The sequence below is a fragment of the Plecotus auritus genome, assembly GCF_963455305.1.
Source record: "Plecotus auritus genome assembly, chromosome: 5".
Classification (NCBI taxonomy): Eukaryota; Metazoa; Chordata; class Mammalia; order Chiroptera; family Vespertilionidae; genus Plecotus; species Plecotus auritus.
In genome coordinates, this window is record NC_137776.1 from 56,776,755 (window position 1) to 56,793,316 (window position 16,562).

Sequence of the window (16,562 nt, forward strand, 5' to 3'; positions counted from 1 at the left end):
ACCCAATGCAAGCGTAGAATGAGATGAGCAAAGTGAGTGGGCGAGTTAAATCGTTTGTAACAAAAGCCCATTATTTACAGATGAGAAATTTATATTGTCAGCGTAATATCTGTGAGGCTAAACAGCACTAGGGAGTATATAAAAGCAGTGTGCTTTGGTGCAGAAGTACAGAGCTCAGGACCCAGCTCATCTCCAGTTCCAAAGAGGGCTCGCTCTCTCTCCACCTGCTCTGTTCCACTCCTGGTATCAGAAGGTAAGATTCCTATTGAGTGATTGTAAGACTGTCTATTCTGATTTGGGTGCAGTTAAGTATTTTTAAGGGGATAAAGTATTATGAATTCAAATGTTGTTCTTTCATCTTACAGTTTTCACTAATAATACACAGGGTAGAATTGAGATGAAAAAGTGACACAAAATGTATTTACATAAACGTCAACACAATGAAGCCGAAAAATGAGTCGGAAAAATAATTCAATAAAAAGATATGAAGTTGAAAGAAAAAAGAAGATTCAAATCAATGCACTTGTTATAAGACTTAACTGTTATGAGAACTGTGTTTTTAAAGTAAGGGGTAACATTTTAAAATATATTTCTTTATTGATTTCAGAGAGGAAGGGGGAAGGAGAGAGAGATAGAAAAATCAATGATGAGAGAGAATCATTGATCGGCTGCCTCCTGCACGCCCCCCACCGGGGATCAAGCCCGCAACCCAGGCAGGGGTAACATTTTAAGTATATAAATATTTTTCTTAGATTTGATTAATGTGTATATTACTTTGAACAGAAGGCGCCTTTTATATTCAGCAGAAATGTGTCCATTAGAGAGGCTATAATAGCAATTGCTCCTTACCAATGAAAACTTATCATTTTCCAAAAGAGAAGAATCAACATCATCTTTCAAATATTCAAATTTCTTATAAGTCTATCAAAAACTCAAAGTCCATGAAATCAGCTGCTTGTAAATAACACAACACATTTGGTGCAGTGAACTAATCAATTATTGGAAATTCTTTGAATGGAGCTGAGTGAAACCTCCAATTAATAATTATTTACTATGTATTGAGAACCAATAGCAATAAATAAAATGTCTAAAATGCCCACATTCTGAAATAAGATTTTAGTAAATCTCTATAGAAACAAAATCAGATGTTCTAAAATACCTAATTAAGCCCTTGGGGACAAAGAATGGTTTTACAAAGATCCTCAACGGAGTAAATGATCAAGTGGTGAGTTTTCCCACACATACCCAGGACCTGAGAGGAAATGAGCTGATCAGTTTTAAAAAGTATGTATTTGGCCTACAACACCAATACACTTAGAGATATTATATAATGTCACCTTGCCTGTGTCTAAGAATAATCTTTCTAAAAGACTTCCTACACAGAGAATGCTATTGTTCCCATATTTTCCCTTTAAATTTGAGTGGAAATGTGTGGTTTTTACAAACCTACACATTCTCTCCTTAGGCTATCCGAACGAGGTGGAGGGGAGTAACTGGAAATTCTTCTATTATTGAATAAGATTTTGAATCTAAAATAATATAAACATTTGCTTTCTCAGTAGTGGCATTCAAACAATTAAACTTATTCTCAAAGTTTTTCACAATTCTATAAACTTACAAATGAATGAATAAAATTTTAAAAATCAGTTTCTCTTTCAGTAGAACTCAATTCACTGCCTATAGAGGATTTGGAACATCCACTTCTGTTTCCCCCTCCATCAGCTCCCACAGCAGCAGAATAGCACATGCTTTAAATCTCCCTCCATATAGAATATAATGAAGATTGTGTAAAACCTTTAGGGACTTTGCAAAGAAGGAATTATTTAGGACTAAATTGTTTTTGCAACAGTGGTGTCATTCTAAAAGAAACCTTTGCTTTTTTTTTTTTTTTAATTCCGGGAGGCATGAATTTATAATTGAGATGTATAATCAGAAGACACTACCTACATATACGGCAAAGTTTCCAAAGTTTGCCAACTAGATCAACCAAAGCATAGCAAAATGCCAAATTAGTAATTTCATGTTGATGAACGAAGAAGGGTGAATCTGTAATTACTATTATGTTGCTTTGTTTAACTAACTGCTTAATCTAAAGTGACTTAATATTTCAAAGAAAAAAAATACCACTGCTGGTATTCCAGTCTCCATGTTTTAGTGCCAAAGCTAGACAGTAAATATGGCTAGGATGTTAAAGAAAAGATTGATAGTTTGAAATGATAATATTTGTAAAATCCTTATTTCAAACCAAATGCCATTTGCTAAAAATACTCATTCAAATTATTTATGGATAAACATAATCAAACTTGGATTGAAATCCCCACTTCTCACGGAAACATGGTGGGACTTGAGTAGCAGAGAGAAGTCCATGACAAATGCTGGACTTGAGGTTTCTATTCAGAAAATAGAGGAGCTTGCCCTGTGGGAATCTTCTGCCCCAAATTCATTTTAGTTCCCACCTTGCACACTGCATCATCATGCCCTTGGAATCCTGTGGCTTCATGGGGCATCTGCTTGTGGTATAAGGACAAGCAACTAGGTGTATCCCACAGCTAGGCCTAGGGTGTCACAAGCAGTGAATGACATGTCCTGGACTAAGTCCAATTATAAAACAACCTGGGGACTTCTGAGACTTTAGAAACAGGCATTAATTTTCATTATGACAGTGATCTCTTGAGTTTCTTACTTGTGATTGTTCAAGTTGCCAGAAGCATTAGTTCTTGTTGCAAATTGCTTGTCTTTAAAACAATTTTTTTCCCTTTAATTTAGAACAGGTCAAAGCACCCTAAAATACCTCAAATCTGTTGGCCGCTTTATAATTACAAAGTCTAGACCAAGTTACACTATTTAAAATATAAATGAATAATACATCTGAACCGACAGCTGGTATGCCAAGTTGTAGCCCGAGGCTGCTTTAAGATGGTTGAAATGCAGTATAATGTAAATGCTTGGAAGTGAAGGACTATTAATTGAAAGCCAGACTGATAGTGAAAGGGGTGGCATTATGGATAAGGTGACATTCAGGCTAACCATATGTAGCATATCATCTACAGTGGGTATCTTAAATGTTTATCATAGACATTTTTAATTCCAAATCTGGAAATGAGCCTTCTAATTATTAACAGAAGTGTCCTACATTAATGAAAAACCTTAAAGGTGGTCCACATTTTTTAAATCCTTTTTTTTTTTTTTTGCCACCAAAAAATATCTGGGGGAAAATATAATCTACTTTTTAAAATATACTCAAAATAAAATAGATTTTCTCTTTATTTATAATATTTACTTCAGCACAATTAAATGAATTGAGCCTGACGTGTTTAAATATGGTTACCTTTCTCTCCCCCCCCCCCCGCCCCGCCCCACCTCTCCTTGTCTCTGTGCACCCACAGGCAGCAAAAATGAAAAGCATTTACTTTGTGGCTGGATTATTTGTGATGCTGGTCCAAGGCAGCTGGCAACGCTCCCTTCAGGACACAGAGGAGAAGTCCAGGTATTCAATCTTTAGACTTGGAACTAACATAGCATGATGGTTATAATACAGCCCGTGAAAACTATGATTTGTGAAGAGGTCTCAGTAACTGAGAGTAAATACTCTGTACAGTTTTAAAAAGTTTAAAATATCATTGTGATAAAGTTGTTTCTGGAGTATGGATCAGTGTATGTTGCTTCACAACCAAAGGAGTAGGCTATGTTGGAAAATGTGTTACATGGGAAATTATAGCTTGTTGAAATCTTCAGCTGATCCTATCTATCCATTCATTACTCACACGCTGCATAGTAGATTATTTTAATTATTCACACCAACTTTTTCTTTTTTTATTCCTTTTTAAAAAATAACACTGTTTCTTACTAATTGTAAAAGTCATACATGTTCATGATACAAAATATGCAAAAAATGTTATGTATGTACTGTATATAGAATATATCTCAGATCATTCTACAGCTTCATATTATGCCTTTTATCTTAGCATTGTATTGTTAGCTCTTTCGTATAGCATTACAAATATCTATTAAATGGATGATATTTAATAGCTGCATACTATTTCATCTCATAAATGTACAATATTTATTTAGCTATTCCTCTTCTATTGAACGCTTGAGTTCTTTACATTTTCCCACAAAGAATGCTGCAAATAACTTTTCTCCCTACATTTTTTTACTCTTTCCTGAGGCTAGATTTTTGGTACTAAAATTACTGTGTCAAAGGGTTTGAATAAGTTTAAGTCTTTTATAATATCTTGCCAGCTTGCTTTCCAGAAAAGTCATACACATGCACACTCCCATCAGTCTTATAGAAATACTCCTTTCATAATACCCTCCCCCATATTTAATCTTTGCTGTTTTGACAGGTGAGAATAGTACCTCAATTCTATTTCTGAGTATTAATCCTATTGAATATTTCTCCATATTTGCCATGGCAAACAACTGTTGATTATTGGCATGTGGATTATCCACTATACAGTTTGAAATTAGCAAGTGGGCTTTTTCTTGGCATTCTTTAAATTTTAATTGTCTTTCTCTTTCATCATCAGCTATCATGTAACCAGGTAATGGAGCTACATTTTTATATTAACACATGCAAAGAAAATTCAGAACACAGATCAGCTGCCCAAATGATTTGGGATTCTTCACTCTTTTAAAATAGTCAAGTCATTGCTCTCTTTTCTCATTACCAGCAGAATCATAAGAACATTAATTACTTTAAAAAACTATTTATTTAATCTCACTTCAGTAAAGAGGAAGCCAGTTAAAAATCTGCTACCAGGATTCAGAATCAGAGTGTATTCAACTCTAATAAAGCTCTGAGATTCCCGTGGCAAACAAGGTGTCTCTCATATCAACTGAAATGCTCAAGGCACCTGCCTTTCAATTGCATGTGGTCTTGTGTTTTGTGGAGAAGATGCTTCTTGAGTGAGTGCACTCGAGGAGAGACTTAGTTGCACCAATCACTGTTCTTCACAGCTCCTTCCCAGCTCCCCAGGCAGACCCGCTCAATGATCCGGATCCGATAAATGAAGACAAGCGCCACTCCCAGGGCACATTCACCAGTGACTACAGCAAGTATCTGGACTCCAGGCGTGCCCAAGATTTCGTGCAGTGGTTGATGAACACCAAGAGGAACAAGTGAGAGTCTAAACCTAGCCCCAAATTTGCACACAAATGTATTACTTAAATATGTCTAAAATATCTCCTGACTTTCATTATGTTATCATGCTCATCAAATAGGGCATATAAGCTCTTTCAACTTTGATGACTTCAAGGTTGGTGATGCTATCCTTCATATTATGCCTCTGAAAGTCCCACTTCTCACCCTGCAAATGCCTTACCCACCCTGTAATGAAACGTAGATTTTAAATTATTTTCCCCACTGTGGTCTTAGCAATATTTACTTTCTTACCCATTTTCTATTAAAATTGAAAGCTGACTTTTTTAGACCTGAAAGGTTAGGAATCTATTTTTTGACCAAAAGATAAGAGCAAATTCAACATTCCCTTGTAGGGTTCAAACTCATGACTGTGATCACATTTAAAGTAACCCCTAGCCAAGTTAATCATGGTAAGAAATGGAAACAGATGCAGTCATTTTCTTGTAGAATACAATCCAAGATACACATTTAAAATTATAGCCTAGCTGCACCGCATAAAGAGAGAAGAAGGCAAATAAGAGCACAAGCCCTTCGTAAGGCATACATTTTAATGCTGGGTTTTCGTTGACAGTGTTGGGTTTTATGATGCATGTAGGCTACTGAAGGAAATCTTCCGCAGGGGTTTCACAGAGATGGTGGAATTTCACAATTTCTTTGGAGAGTGGCCCACAGGGGAAGGGAGTTGTGCATACGAAGTAGCTGAAGGAATCTAAATATCAGGATAAGGACATAGATTTGCCTGGAGAGAGAGAGAGAGAGAGAGAGAGAGAGAGAGAGAGAGAGAGAGAGAGAGAGAGAGAGAGAATGAATATGGGATAGCAGGAAGAATTGGAGAGACAGAGTGGTTTACCAAAAGTTCTTAAAGTGGAGGGCATGACAGGAAAGATGGTGGTCATGGTCAGAGCAGATACTGGGAGAAGTCCCTGTTAGTGATACAGACATGGCCATTGGTGAAATAAGAGAAATCCCAAATTTGAAAAAAAAGAAAACAATTATCCTCATTTCTGGAAGGGGAATGCTACAATTTGGTAATCTAATATAAAATAATCCTCACTCTCAGGTGATTTCTGTTGTGTGTTTAAGATGAAACCTTCCAGGGGTAATAGATGCAGGAGGGCAGCTGGTCACCCACCAACACAGATCACATTTGAGGATGATATGGGGTCATCATCTTAGCTTTCTTCACTGCTGTCCCATCACATGTTTCCTTTCATCCATTATCATGTGGTCCTTTTGAGGACATTTTGAGATGGTCCTTAGCTTTCCCTTGACTCATTTAACTATGTCTGACCCTGTAAATACTAATAACAAACAGCTGCTTGTCTGCAAGCTAGCTGCATAGCACATTGGATACACTGAGACTGAAGTAAATGCAACAGTAGTAATCAATGGCACAGATAAGCAGAAGAGGTGAAAAGGGGTGTGCCAAGTGGGCTAAGGCCCCCTTAATTGCTATTATCTCTCTCCCATCAACCGTCAGTTCAGATAATTCATGTAGTTTCAAGACGAGTCTCCTAACTACCCTCATCTCCTAAATCTCCCTAAGCCTCTTCAACCCCAAGCTGCCACTTCTTATGGGTGAGAACCATATTGCTAAAGAGACAGATCTTCAATGTAACGTTCACATTTCTTTCAGGAATAACATTGCCAAACGTCATGATGAATTTGAGAGACATGCTGAAGGGACCTTTACCAGTGATTTAAGTTCTTATTTGGAAGACCAAGCTGTCAAGGAATTCATTGCTTGGCTGGTGAAAGGCCGAGGAAGGCAAGAGTAATTCTATACACTCTTATTTAACTTTATTTTTTATTTTTTGCATGATGTTGAAAACTTACACTACAGTTATCTATTTATGGATTTGAGTTACAGAAGCAATTAATATAGTCTCACAAAGTAAGGAAATAACTCCTATTGGTGGGAGACAATCTACAAGAATTTAATATGTTTTATCTGTAGTAGCAAGTATTAATAATAGAGTCAAACAGGTGGTATTTTTATCCCACATTAGAGTTGTGTTATAATTAGGCTATTAATTTGTCAATCCAAGACACTTTTGAGAATAGGGTGCTATTGAGAACTACATCAGGATGATAAGCTTAAACTAGAAAAACTAGGGATAAGGAAAAAAGAAATAATGCTGAAAACTTAAAGTTTGACTTTAAGTATTTATATACGGGATCAACATATATTTGTGTTACTGTTTAGCTAATAATCTGATAAAGACTGAAAGGTATTAAACTTAAGATGTTTAATGAAATGACATTCAAAATATAAATATGTGCAAACATCCATATATTTAACAACATCCCTATTTTTTATGGCACTGTCATGTAAATAGCCATTAAAGTTTCACAGTTGAAAATGAGACTAAGCCCATTAGGTACCTTCTTGGATCTTACCACAACCAAACAGACCCCTGAACCATCTCATTTTCTCTTGGCCATTTTGATTGACATTTGAATTATGAGAAGCAGGAAATTCATGTCCAACTCAATTTTTTGTGAGATTTAAAACAAGCTTACTGAGACTTGGAGAAATCTTAAGACAAAAGGGATTGTGTTACTATTTAGCTAATAACCTGATATTGTCACTGCTTTTTTAAACATTGATGATCCAATTTACAAAATCAATGGTAAAATAGTCACTTATACTTGAGGATATTTTATAATATTTTAAAAGGGGCACCAAAAATGTTGCTAATTAAACTAATAAAAAAGAAAATCTAATATAGATTAAAGTTTAATCCCTTAATACTGCACTTTGCAAGGCTGTTCTAATAACCACTAGTTTTACATTTTTCTGAATTTTAAACAAAGTAATAGTCTCAATAATAACCTCTGTGTTGCCAATATACTAAAATCTTTGGAGCAGCTGGACGACTGCAGAAGGCATGAAGTTATACAGGCTGGGTTTCACATCCCTGCTCTGCTCTTTCCTACCTCCAGATTTTCCATTCTGACATGCACCAGTTCATGCAGGTTCCCATAGTCGGCCCTCTGTAAATATAACGTCCTGTTTTCTCAATGACCCTCACCCGTTACCAGTGATATGCAATCAGTAAGCATTGACTTCGTTTAACCAAATACCGATTTTTATCCCCCTTTTCCTCAGTTTCCCAGAAGAAGTCGCCATTGCTGAAGAGCTCCGCCGCAGACATGCCGAAGGCTCTTTCTCTGATGAGATGAACACAGTTCTTGATAATCTTGCCACTCGGGACTTTATAAACTGGCTGCTTCAAAACAAAATTACTGACAGGTGATTGCATTTTAGTTCATTCTGAAAACCATCAAAACTTTCATCAATTGTATCAAACAGCTACAGGTTGTGCCTTGTGTGGGGAAGAGAGTCTTTACTCTCTTGGTAGATAAGCAAAAGTATGACTCATTTAAGAATACATCATTATATTTGTTTTAGGTAATTACACTTTTACTCATTCACCCACTTACTCCAAAAACATTTCCTGAGTGTCAATTAAGGGACAGGACAGTAGGAACACAGATAAGAATAAAACATGGAAATATACATCATTCACGTGATAATATGACATTCTATATTGCTCTGTATTTTGAATTTTTAGCACAAATTAATTTGGTATTATATACTTAATGTAATAAGGATAGTAATAAAAATTTAAACACCAAAAGTAACCACTTATCTTGATGGGTTATAATGGCTTTTTATAACTATTTATACACTTTATATTTCTTGATCAGGGAACTATAGGATGTCATTTTTGAATGGAAATATTTGAAAAGTTCAAAAGACTAAGGGATTCATAAGACAAAAAGATTAATAAACAACTTTTACCAAAATAAATCTTTAAAATATTTCCCGGATAATTTAACTACATCATCTGAGTATGATAGCTCTGTTATATGACTGTCTTTTTCTTTTATCTTTAGGAAGTAAGTATGTCAGTACTCAAGATCATCTTCATAACGTCACCTACCAGCCACATGGGATGTTTGAAATTTTAAGTTCTGTAAATTTAAGAGGTGTATTCTGAAGCCATGTTACTTTGTATGCCAATGAATAGATTTCATTTTAAGGTTGTATTGCCAAAAGAGTATAAATGGAATAAACTATTGTCAAACTATTGCTAAAATATCAGCTTTAAAATATAAAAGTGCAAAATCTCTTATTTTCTTTTTATTTTGGATGAAGTACCCTAACCTGCTTATAGCTAGCAATGAAATTGGTTTTCTTGATATAATTTGTACATATAACTTATTCCAATCACAGCATCTCTGCATTAAAATAAGGATTGGGCTGGTAGCCACAGTGGTGAAACTGGAAAGAAAACTTGCTTCTTGAAACTTTTGTCATAAAAATGCTCAGCTTTCAATATATCAAAGACATACTTAAATAAAATCTTCAAGCTTCTTTACTATTGCCTGTTTTCTCTTCTTCATGCCCCCACTCCTTCCAAACATCTCTTCTTCCTGAGCCTGAAGTCCACAATCCAACTCTGGTACCCAGGCATTGCTTCATGTTGTTAACATTTTGAGCCAACGTTGGAAACTCATGATATTTTATATAAATGTATTGTTTTCTGGCTTCTCTTGAAAGATTAGGACATCAGGCAACATTAGACCCACAAAACAAATCTCTTCTGGAGAGGAATACCAGCTGCCTCCTTTTGAAGAATCAAAGCTCATTATTGTGCCCCCTACACACACACAGACACACACACACACACACACACACACACACACACACACACACACACTGCACACTTATATGTGCTCATATATCCACACCCATGTAATGTACACAGTAGGCAATTTCCCCTGGCCCACTTTACTTATGCATCTCACTTGCCTGGCACCTGCAGACATTTAAGTAACTGTCATGCCCTGTACCCTATCTCCCCATCCTGCATTGTCCAGTATCTTGGACCAGTCTGATGTCATTGCCATGACAAACACTTTTGTTTTTTATATACAGCATTGCCAACTCCCTTCCTCTCTTTTTTATTGAAATACTAGAGGCCCAATGCATAAAATTTGTGCCAGGAGCTCAGCCCCCACTGCCGTGGTGGCTGCCTCGGCCCCTGCCTGCTGTGGCTTCATCCGGAAGGTCGTCCAGAAGGACTTGCAGCCTAATTAGCATATTAGGCTTTTATTATTAGAGATAATCAGCATATAACGTTGTGTAAGTTTAAATTGTACAATGAGCAAATATTATACATTTATTTATTGTAATACTAGAGGCCCAGTGCATGAAATTCGTGCATGGGGGTGTGTGTCCCTCAGCCCAGCCTGCACCCTCTCCAATATGGGACCCCTCAAGAGATGTTTGACTGCCCATTTAGGCCCGATCCTACCTCACAATTCAGGACTGCTGGCTCCCAACTGCTCGCCTGCCTGCCTTCCTGATTGTCCCTAACCACTTCCGCCTGCCAGCCTGATCACCCCCTAACCACTCCCCTGCCAGCCTGATTGATGCCTAACTGCTCCCCTGCCAGCCTGATTGCCCCTAACTGCCCTCCCTGCAGGCCCGGTTGCCCCCAACTTCCCTCCTCTGCCAGCTTGGTCACCCCTAACTGCCCTCCCCTGCAGGCTTGATTGCCCCCAAACTGCCCTACCTTTCAGGCCTGCTCCCTCCCAACTGCCCTCCCCTGCTGGCCATCTTGTGGCGGCCATCTTGTGTCCACATGGGGGCAGCCATCTTGTGTATTGGAGTGATGGTCAATTTGCATATTACTCTTGTATTAGATAGGATGATTACCACCTTAGTTTTAGCAAACCTATCAAGTCACATAATGATTATTTCTTAAGGGCATGAGAACATTTAAGATCTAGTCTTCTGGCAAATTTTAAGTAAGTAATACAGTATTGTGGATTTTAATCGCTATGCTCTGCATTGGATGGCAGAATTTACTCATCTTCTAGTTGCAAGTTTGTACCCTTTGAGAATGTCTCCCCAATTCCCCCACCCCTAGGCCCTGGTAACCACCATTCTACTCTCTGTTTCTATGAGTTTGGATTTTTAGATTTCACATATAAGTGATATTATACAATATTTGTTATTCTCTGTCTGGCTTATCTTACTAAGCATAATACCCTCAAAGTTCATTCATATTGTTGGTAAATGGCAGAATTTCCTTCTTTCTCAGGGCTGAGCTGACAGAGTAAACCGACAGGAAAATCAATGAGATCTGATTAACTCAATCAACTAAATACACTTAACATTTATAGTATATTGCACCTAGGAATAATAAAATTAATATTTTAAATACACTTTAAATGTTTACCAAGATTGACTTACGCTGGATCAAAAATCTTCAATAAATTTCAATGATTGAAATTATTTAGAGTATGATCTTTGACCCAGTAGAATTAAGCTAAAAATTAAAAAAAAAAAAAAAGATACTTTATATATTCACAACTGCTTGAAACTAGGCCAGTGGTTGGCAAACTCATTAGTCAACAGAGCCAAATATCAACAGTACAATGATTGAAATTTCTTTTGAGAGCCAAATTTTTTAAACTTAAACTTCTTCTAATGCCACTTCTTCAAAATAGACTTGCCCAGTCTGTGGTATTTTGTGGAAGAGCCACACTCAAGGGGCCAAAGAGCCGCATGTTTGCTGACCACAGAACTAGGCAATCACATCTATATAAGCCATGGGTCAAAGAAGAGATCATAGTAAAATAAAATTAAATACTTTTGAATTCTATGATAATGAAGATATAATAAATAACAACTGGAGATACAGCTAAAGCAGTGCTTAAGGGTAAAAGATAGCTTTAAATACATTTGTTAGGAAAGAAGAAATTAGAAAAACAACAGCTTAACTTTTACCTCAAAAAACTGAAAAAAAAAGAACATCAACTCTCAAAAAGTAAACAAGAGGAAATGAAAAAGATAGGAGAAAATAATGAAATACACAAAAATTGGCAATAAAAATGAAGAAAGCCAAAAGTTTATTCTTTGACCAGATTAGTAAAATTAATAAGTTCATAGCAAGACTAGACAAGAAAAAAAAAAGAGAGAGAAAAAGATACCAGTATCCTATATAATAAAAGCATAATATGCAAATCAACCGAACGGCAGAATGACCAGTCAGCAGGGGGCGGGGCCAGTGAGCAGGCTGTGCCAGGCCAGCCAAGGTGTGTGCCAGTGGACAGAGGAAGGGAACGGCCTTGTGGCGGGGGTGGGGGGCAGCAACCAGCGGCAGCCGAGGGGCAATAGGGGGGCTAGCACCATTCTCTGATAGGCCCATCTGGTCACTTCCTGCAGAGGGAGGCCAGGCGGCAACAGCAGGGTGATGGGGGCGGTGCCATCCCCTGATTGCCTGTCCCGTCACCTCCCGCAGAGGGAGGCCAGACATCAGTAGGACATCCCCTGAGGACTCCTGGACTGTGAGAGGGCACAGGCTGGACTGAGGGCCCCCACCCCGACCCAGTGCACAAATTTTCGTGCACTGGGCCTCTAGTCTATAATAAAAAGGGAAAATTCTAAAGATTTTACAGATAATAAAAGAATAATAAGAATATACAGGGGTGAACAAAAGTAGGTTTACAGTTGTTCATATGGAAAAAATACATGTGGGCTATGATTATTACAATAGCTTTATTAACTCTGTGTTTAGCATACCCACAAACTATAAACCTACTTTTGCCCACCTCTGTTTTGCATAAAAGTGTATGCCTTAAAAATTTGGCAATTAGATGAACAAACTCTTTTAAAAATATTACTAAAATAGACACAAATAATAGGAAAATCTTAATAGTCCTCTTTGTACTCTCAAAGTTGGATGTGTTATTTTTAAAATTTTCCAGAAAGAACTTCAGGCCCAGATGGCTTAACAGGTGAATTATTCTAAACATTTAAGGAAGAAAAGACACCAACATTACATAAACTCTTCAAAATAAGGGAAAAATAAGGAATATTTCCCAGCTCATTTTATGAGGCCAGGATAATATTGATACAAAAATCTAACAAAGATTTTATAGAAAAGGAAAAGACCAATCTGATTAATGAACAGAAGTGAAAAATCCTATACAAAACATCAATAATCAAATATAGCAATATATAAGAAAAATATAACAATACAAACATGGTGCATTCTAAGAATTTCTGGGTGGTTTATCATGTTTTACAAATAAATGTAATTCACAACACTAACAGAAATAAACAGGAGAAAATTAATATGCTTGTTTCAATAAATGTAGCAAACACACCTGATGAAATTCAAGACCCATTAACATTTTGTTAAACCCTCAGAAAATAATAATAAAGTTAAAATCTTTAACTACTTTGGGTAGAAAAAAAATAATTTGTAGGAATAATAAATCAAAATTAGGACTTTATAAAAAGTAATAAAATAGAAGAGCACTAGCCAGCCTAAGCAAAGAATAAAAGTAAACAATACAGGGCTGAGCAGAGTTACAGTTGTGAGTACACAAAACACAGAGTTTATTCCTGTATTATTATTTCTTAATTATTGTATTATTTATTTGTATTACATCTACTTTTCCCAGCCTTATCTATAAAATAAAATTAATTTGGAAATAAGCATTGAAACAGGTGAATTAAAACAAATTTGAGACTGCTGAAAGTGCTGAATAAAAATATTTTAAAATCTAAGAGATATGGATACAATTTTTAATGCAATTTTTAAAAATTGTCACTAGTAGAGATAAAAAGCATAAGCAAACTGATTTCCATAAAAGAAGTATTCAAAAGTATAAAAGAACCAACTCATAAAATGGTACAGATCCAGATGGTTTCGCATGGAACATCTATCAAACTTTCAAAAAGTGGGTAAATAACATGCTTCATAAATTATTCCAGAAGCTAAGGGAAATAAGGAGAAGAATGACCTAATTCTTTTAATAAACTGAGTATAACTTTGAAGCCTACACTTGATTAAGATAGAAGAAAAGTATGAGCTAATCTCACTTATAAATCTTGATTTTAAAATCCTAAAAAATAATCAGCAAATAGAATTCAACAACATATTAAAAATATTAATATACCATGACCAAGTGTAATTTATTCCAAATTACCAAGGATGTTTCAATATTAGGAAATTTATTGATGTAATTATATCATAATAAGAGATCTAAAAATTTATTTTATTATTATCTCTACACGTGCTGCATATATGTATTTGTCTGTACAGATATGTATAATTATATATGACACCCAATGTCATTGATAGGTTCTGTGCCTTTAAGTGAAAAAAAAAAATACAATAAAACTAATTTTACCGTAGGCTAATTGATACAAACAAGAGTCAAGGTCCTGTGGCATCTCATCAATGTTATAACAAAACAACATTGAACAAAGCAATATTATTTAAGGACTTGCTGTAAACACTGAATGAGGAGGAGGTTTTTAGAGGCTGGAGGGGAAACAGAAGGTTTAGTTTGGTCATAACAAAGATATCCAGTTGGCTTCCACATCCATCCCTACCCCACAAGAACCCACTAGAACTTGTCCCACAAAACAATGTTGGAGATATACTTACAGTGGATTAAGAAGAGACAAAAAGAAATGAGGGGTACAGATAACAAACCACTGTGGTCTCTGTGGTCTTTCAGGTTTTTCCTAAGAGAAGTGTCCTTATACATAAGAAGGACATAGGAGCAGTATGGTTGAAAGAGGGGTAGAACTTAACTCTATATTTGAAAACTGTATTATATAAAATTGAAAAATTTATATACTTACTAGTTGTTCAGATGGAAAAGAGGGAAGGGGGCTGATTGGTAGAACTCTAGGATTTGCTGTTAGCTGGTTTAATGTGTCAGCTGATTCCTTCAGAAGAGATGCCTGGAGAACAAAGTTGTATCTCCTCCCAGCCTGAGCAGACTACATGTAACACAGAGCTGGGAAAGGTGAGCATTCAAAATGAAAGTGCACTCTCTTCTCTTTCAAACAGAGAGAACTGAGAAAAAGAAGAGGGCACAGGGGGAAAAATAGCATCTGTCCTTGGCTAACATGTCTACTATGTAGGTAACAAAAACCAACCAAAGAATAATACAGTTTCAGAAAACTTGATAGGCAGAATATGAGTTTACACCATAACTTTGCTGGATATTAATTCAAAAGTTGTACTCTTTAGAGAGGATTTTTCCCCCCAGGGAAATTATAGGTTCCTGCCAAGACAGAGAGAGTTTTTGCTTTTCCCTCAATGCTTTTGAGTGATCCCTCTGACTTTTCCAACAATCACAATTTCAATTTTGATGTTTGAAATCATTTCCATCTGACATCTGGAACAAGCACATGACATTTCTAGGAAACTAGCTTTTTCCCCCAAGAAAGATACATTTATAGTAACACATCTTTCCTGAAAATTCATGGTGCTGCAGATTCTTAATATTCTACCAGCTAGAGAAATTGAACACGGAGCAGTGACAGATCAACATGGCAGAGCAGAGAGAAGATGTGCTTTAAAATCAGGCAGACTGGGCTTGAATATCAACTCTGTCAGTGACTGGTCATGCTGCTTTGCTTCTTCAAGCCCCAGAAAAAATGGGGATAATAATTCCTACCTCGTGGTTTTGTTGTGACACATAAGTAAGATAGCCCATTCCAAGTTCATAGTGCAGTGCCTGGCACATAAAACCCTTTCAATACATGAAATCCTCTATTACATAAAATATTTTAAAACAATTGATAAGAAGTTAAGGTTAGCAATAGTCTCTAGTGGAAACCCACTAGTTTTGTTAATTTGGATGATGGGAACATAATACTAAGAAACATTTACAAATCCAAAAATGATCTATTAAATAAAACCATGAAGTTCAAAACAAAAGCAGATATTTTCACCAAAGTTGTGTTCATTTCTTATGGCTGCTATAACAAATTACTGTAAACTTATTGTTTAAAACAACACACATTTATTACTTTCCAGTTCTGCAGGTCAGAAGCTCAAAATGGGTTTTAATAGGCTGAAATCAAATGTTAGCAGGGGTCCTAGGGAAAACTTCATATCCTTCCTTTTCCAACCTCTTAGAGACTGCCTGCATTCCTGGGCTTGTGGCCGCTCCTCTGTATTCAAAGTGTATGTCTCTGATCTCTGCTCCCATCATCATATCTCTTTTCTCTCTGACCCTAATCCGCCTATCTGTCTCTTCTAAGGACACTTGTGATCACTTGAATCAACTTGGATAATCCTTATCACAAGATCATTAAGTTAATCACATCTGCAAAGTCTTCTTTTCCCTGTAAGTTAACATGATCACAAGTCCCGGGGTACAGATGTGAACATTTTTTTTGGGGGGGGCACTTATTTAGCTTACCCCAAAACCCAAGACATATTATACAGATATGACATGTAGAAAGTAGCGGTTTGACAGTGAAAGGCTTCAGATATATTGTGGAACAGAACTTAGGCCAGAAACAAAAAAAGGAACTGCTATAATTTAAACAGCAAATATGATACTGGGATAAGACAAGAAGAAA

General features: G+C 36.3%; 1 protein-coding gene across 1 annotated transcript; it reads left to right on the plus strand.

Moving 5' to 3' along the window:
- GCG (glucagon) lies at window positions 1-9,530 on the plus strand. The gene is made up of 6 exons (XM_080669050.1): window positions 1-253; window positions 3,387-3,487; window positions 4,960-5,121; window positions 6,780-6,911; window positions 8,256-8,399; window positions 9,047-9,530. Exons 2-6 carry the CDS (start codon window positions 3,396-3,398, stop codon window positions 9,051-9,053), a joined length of 537 nt encoding a protein of 178 aa, XP_080525176.1. The 5' UTR covers window positions 1-253; window positions 3,387-3,395; the 3' UTR covers window positions 9,054-9,530.
- The last annotated feature ends 7,032 nt before the right edge of the window (window positions 9,531-16,562 follow it).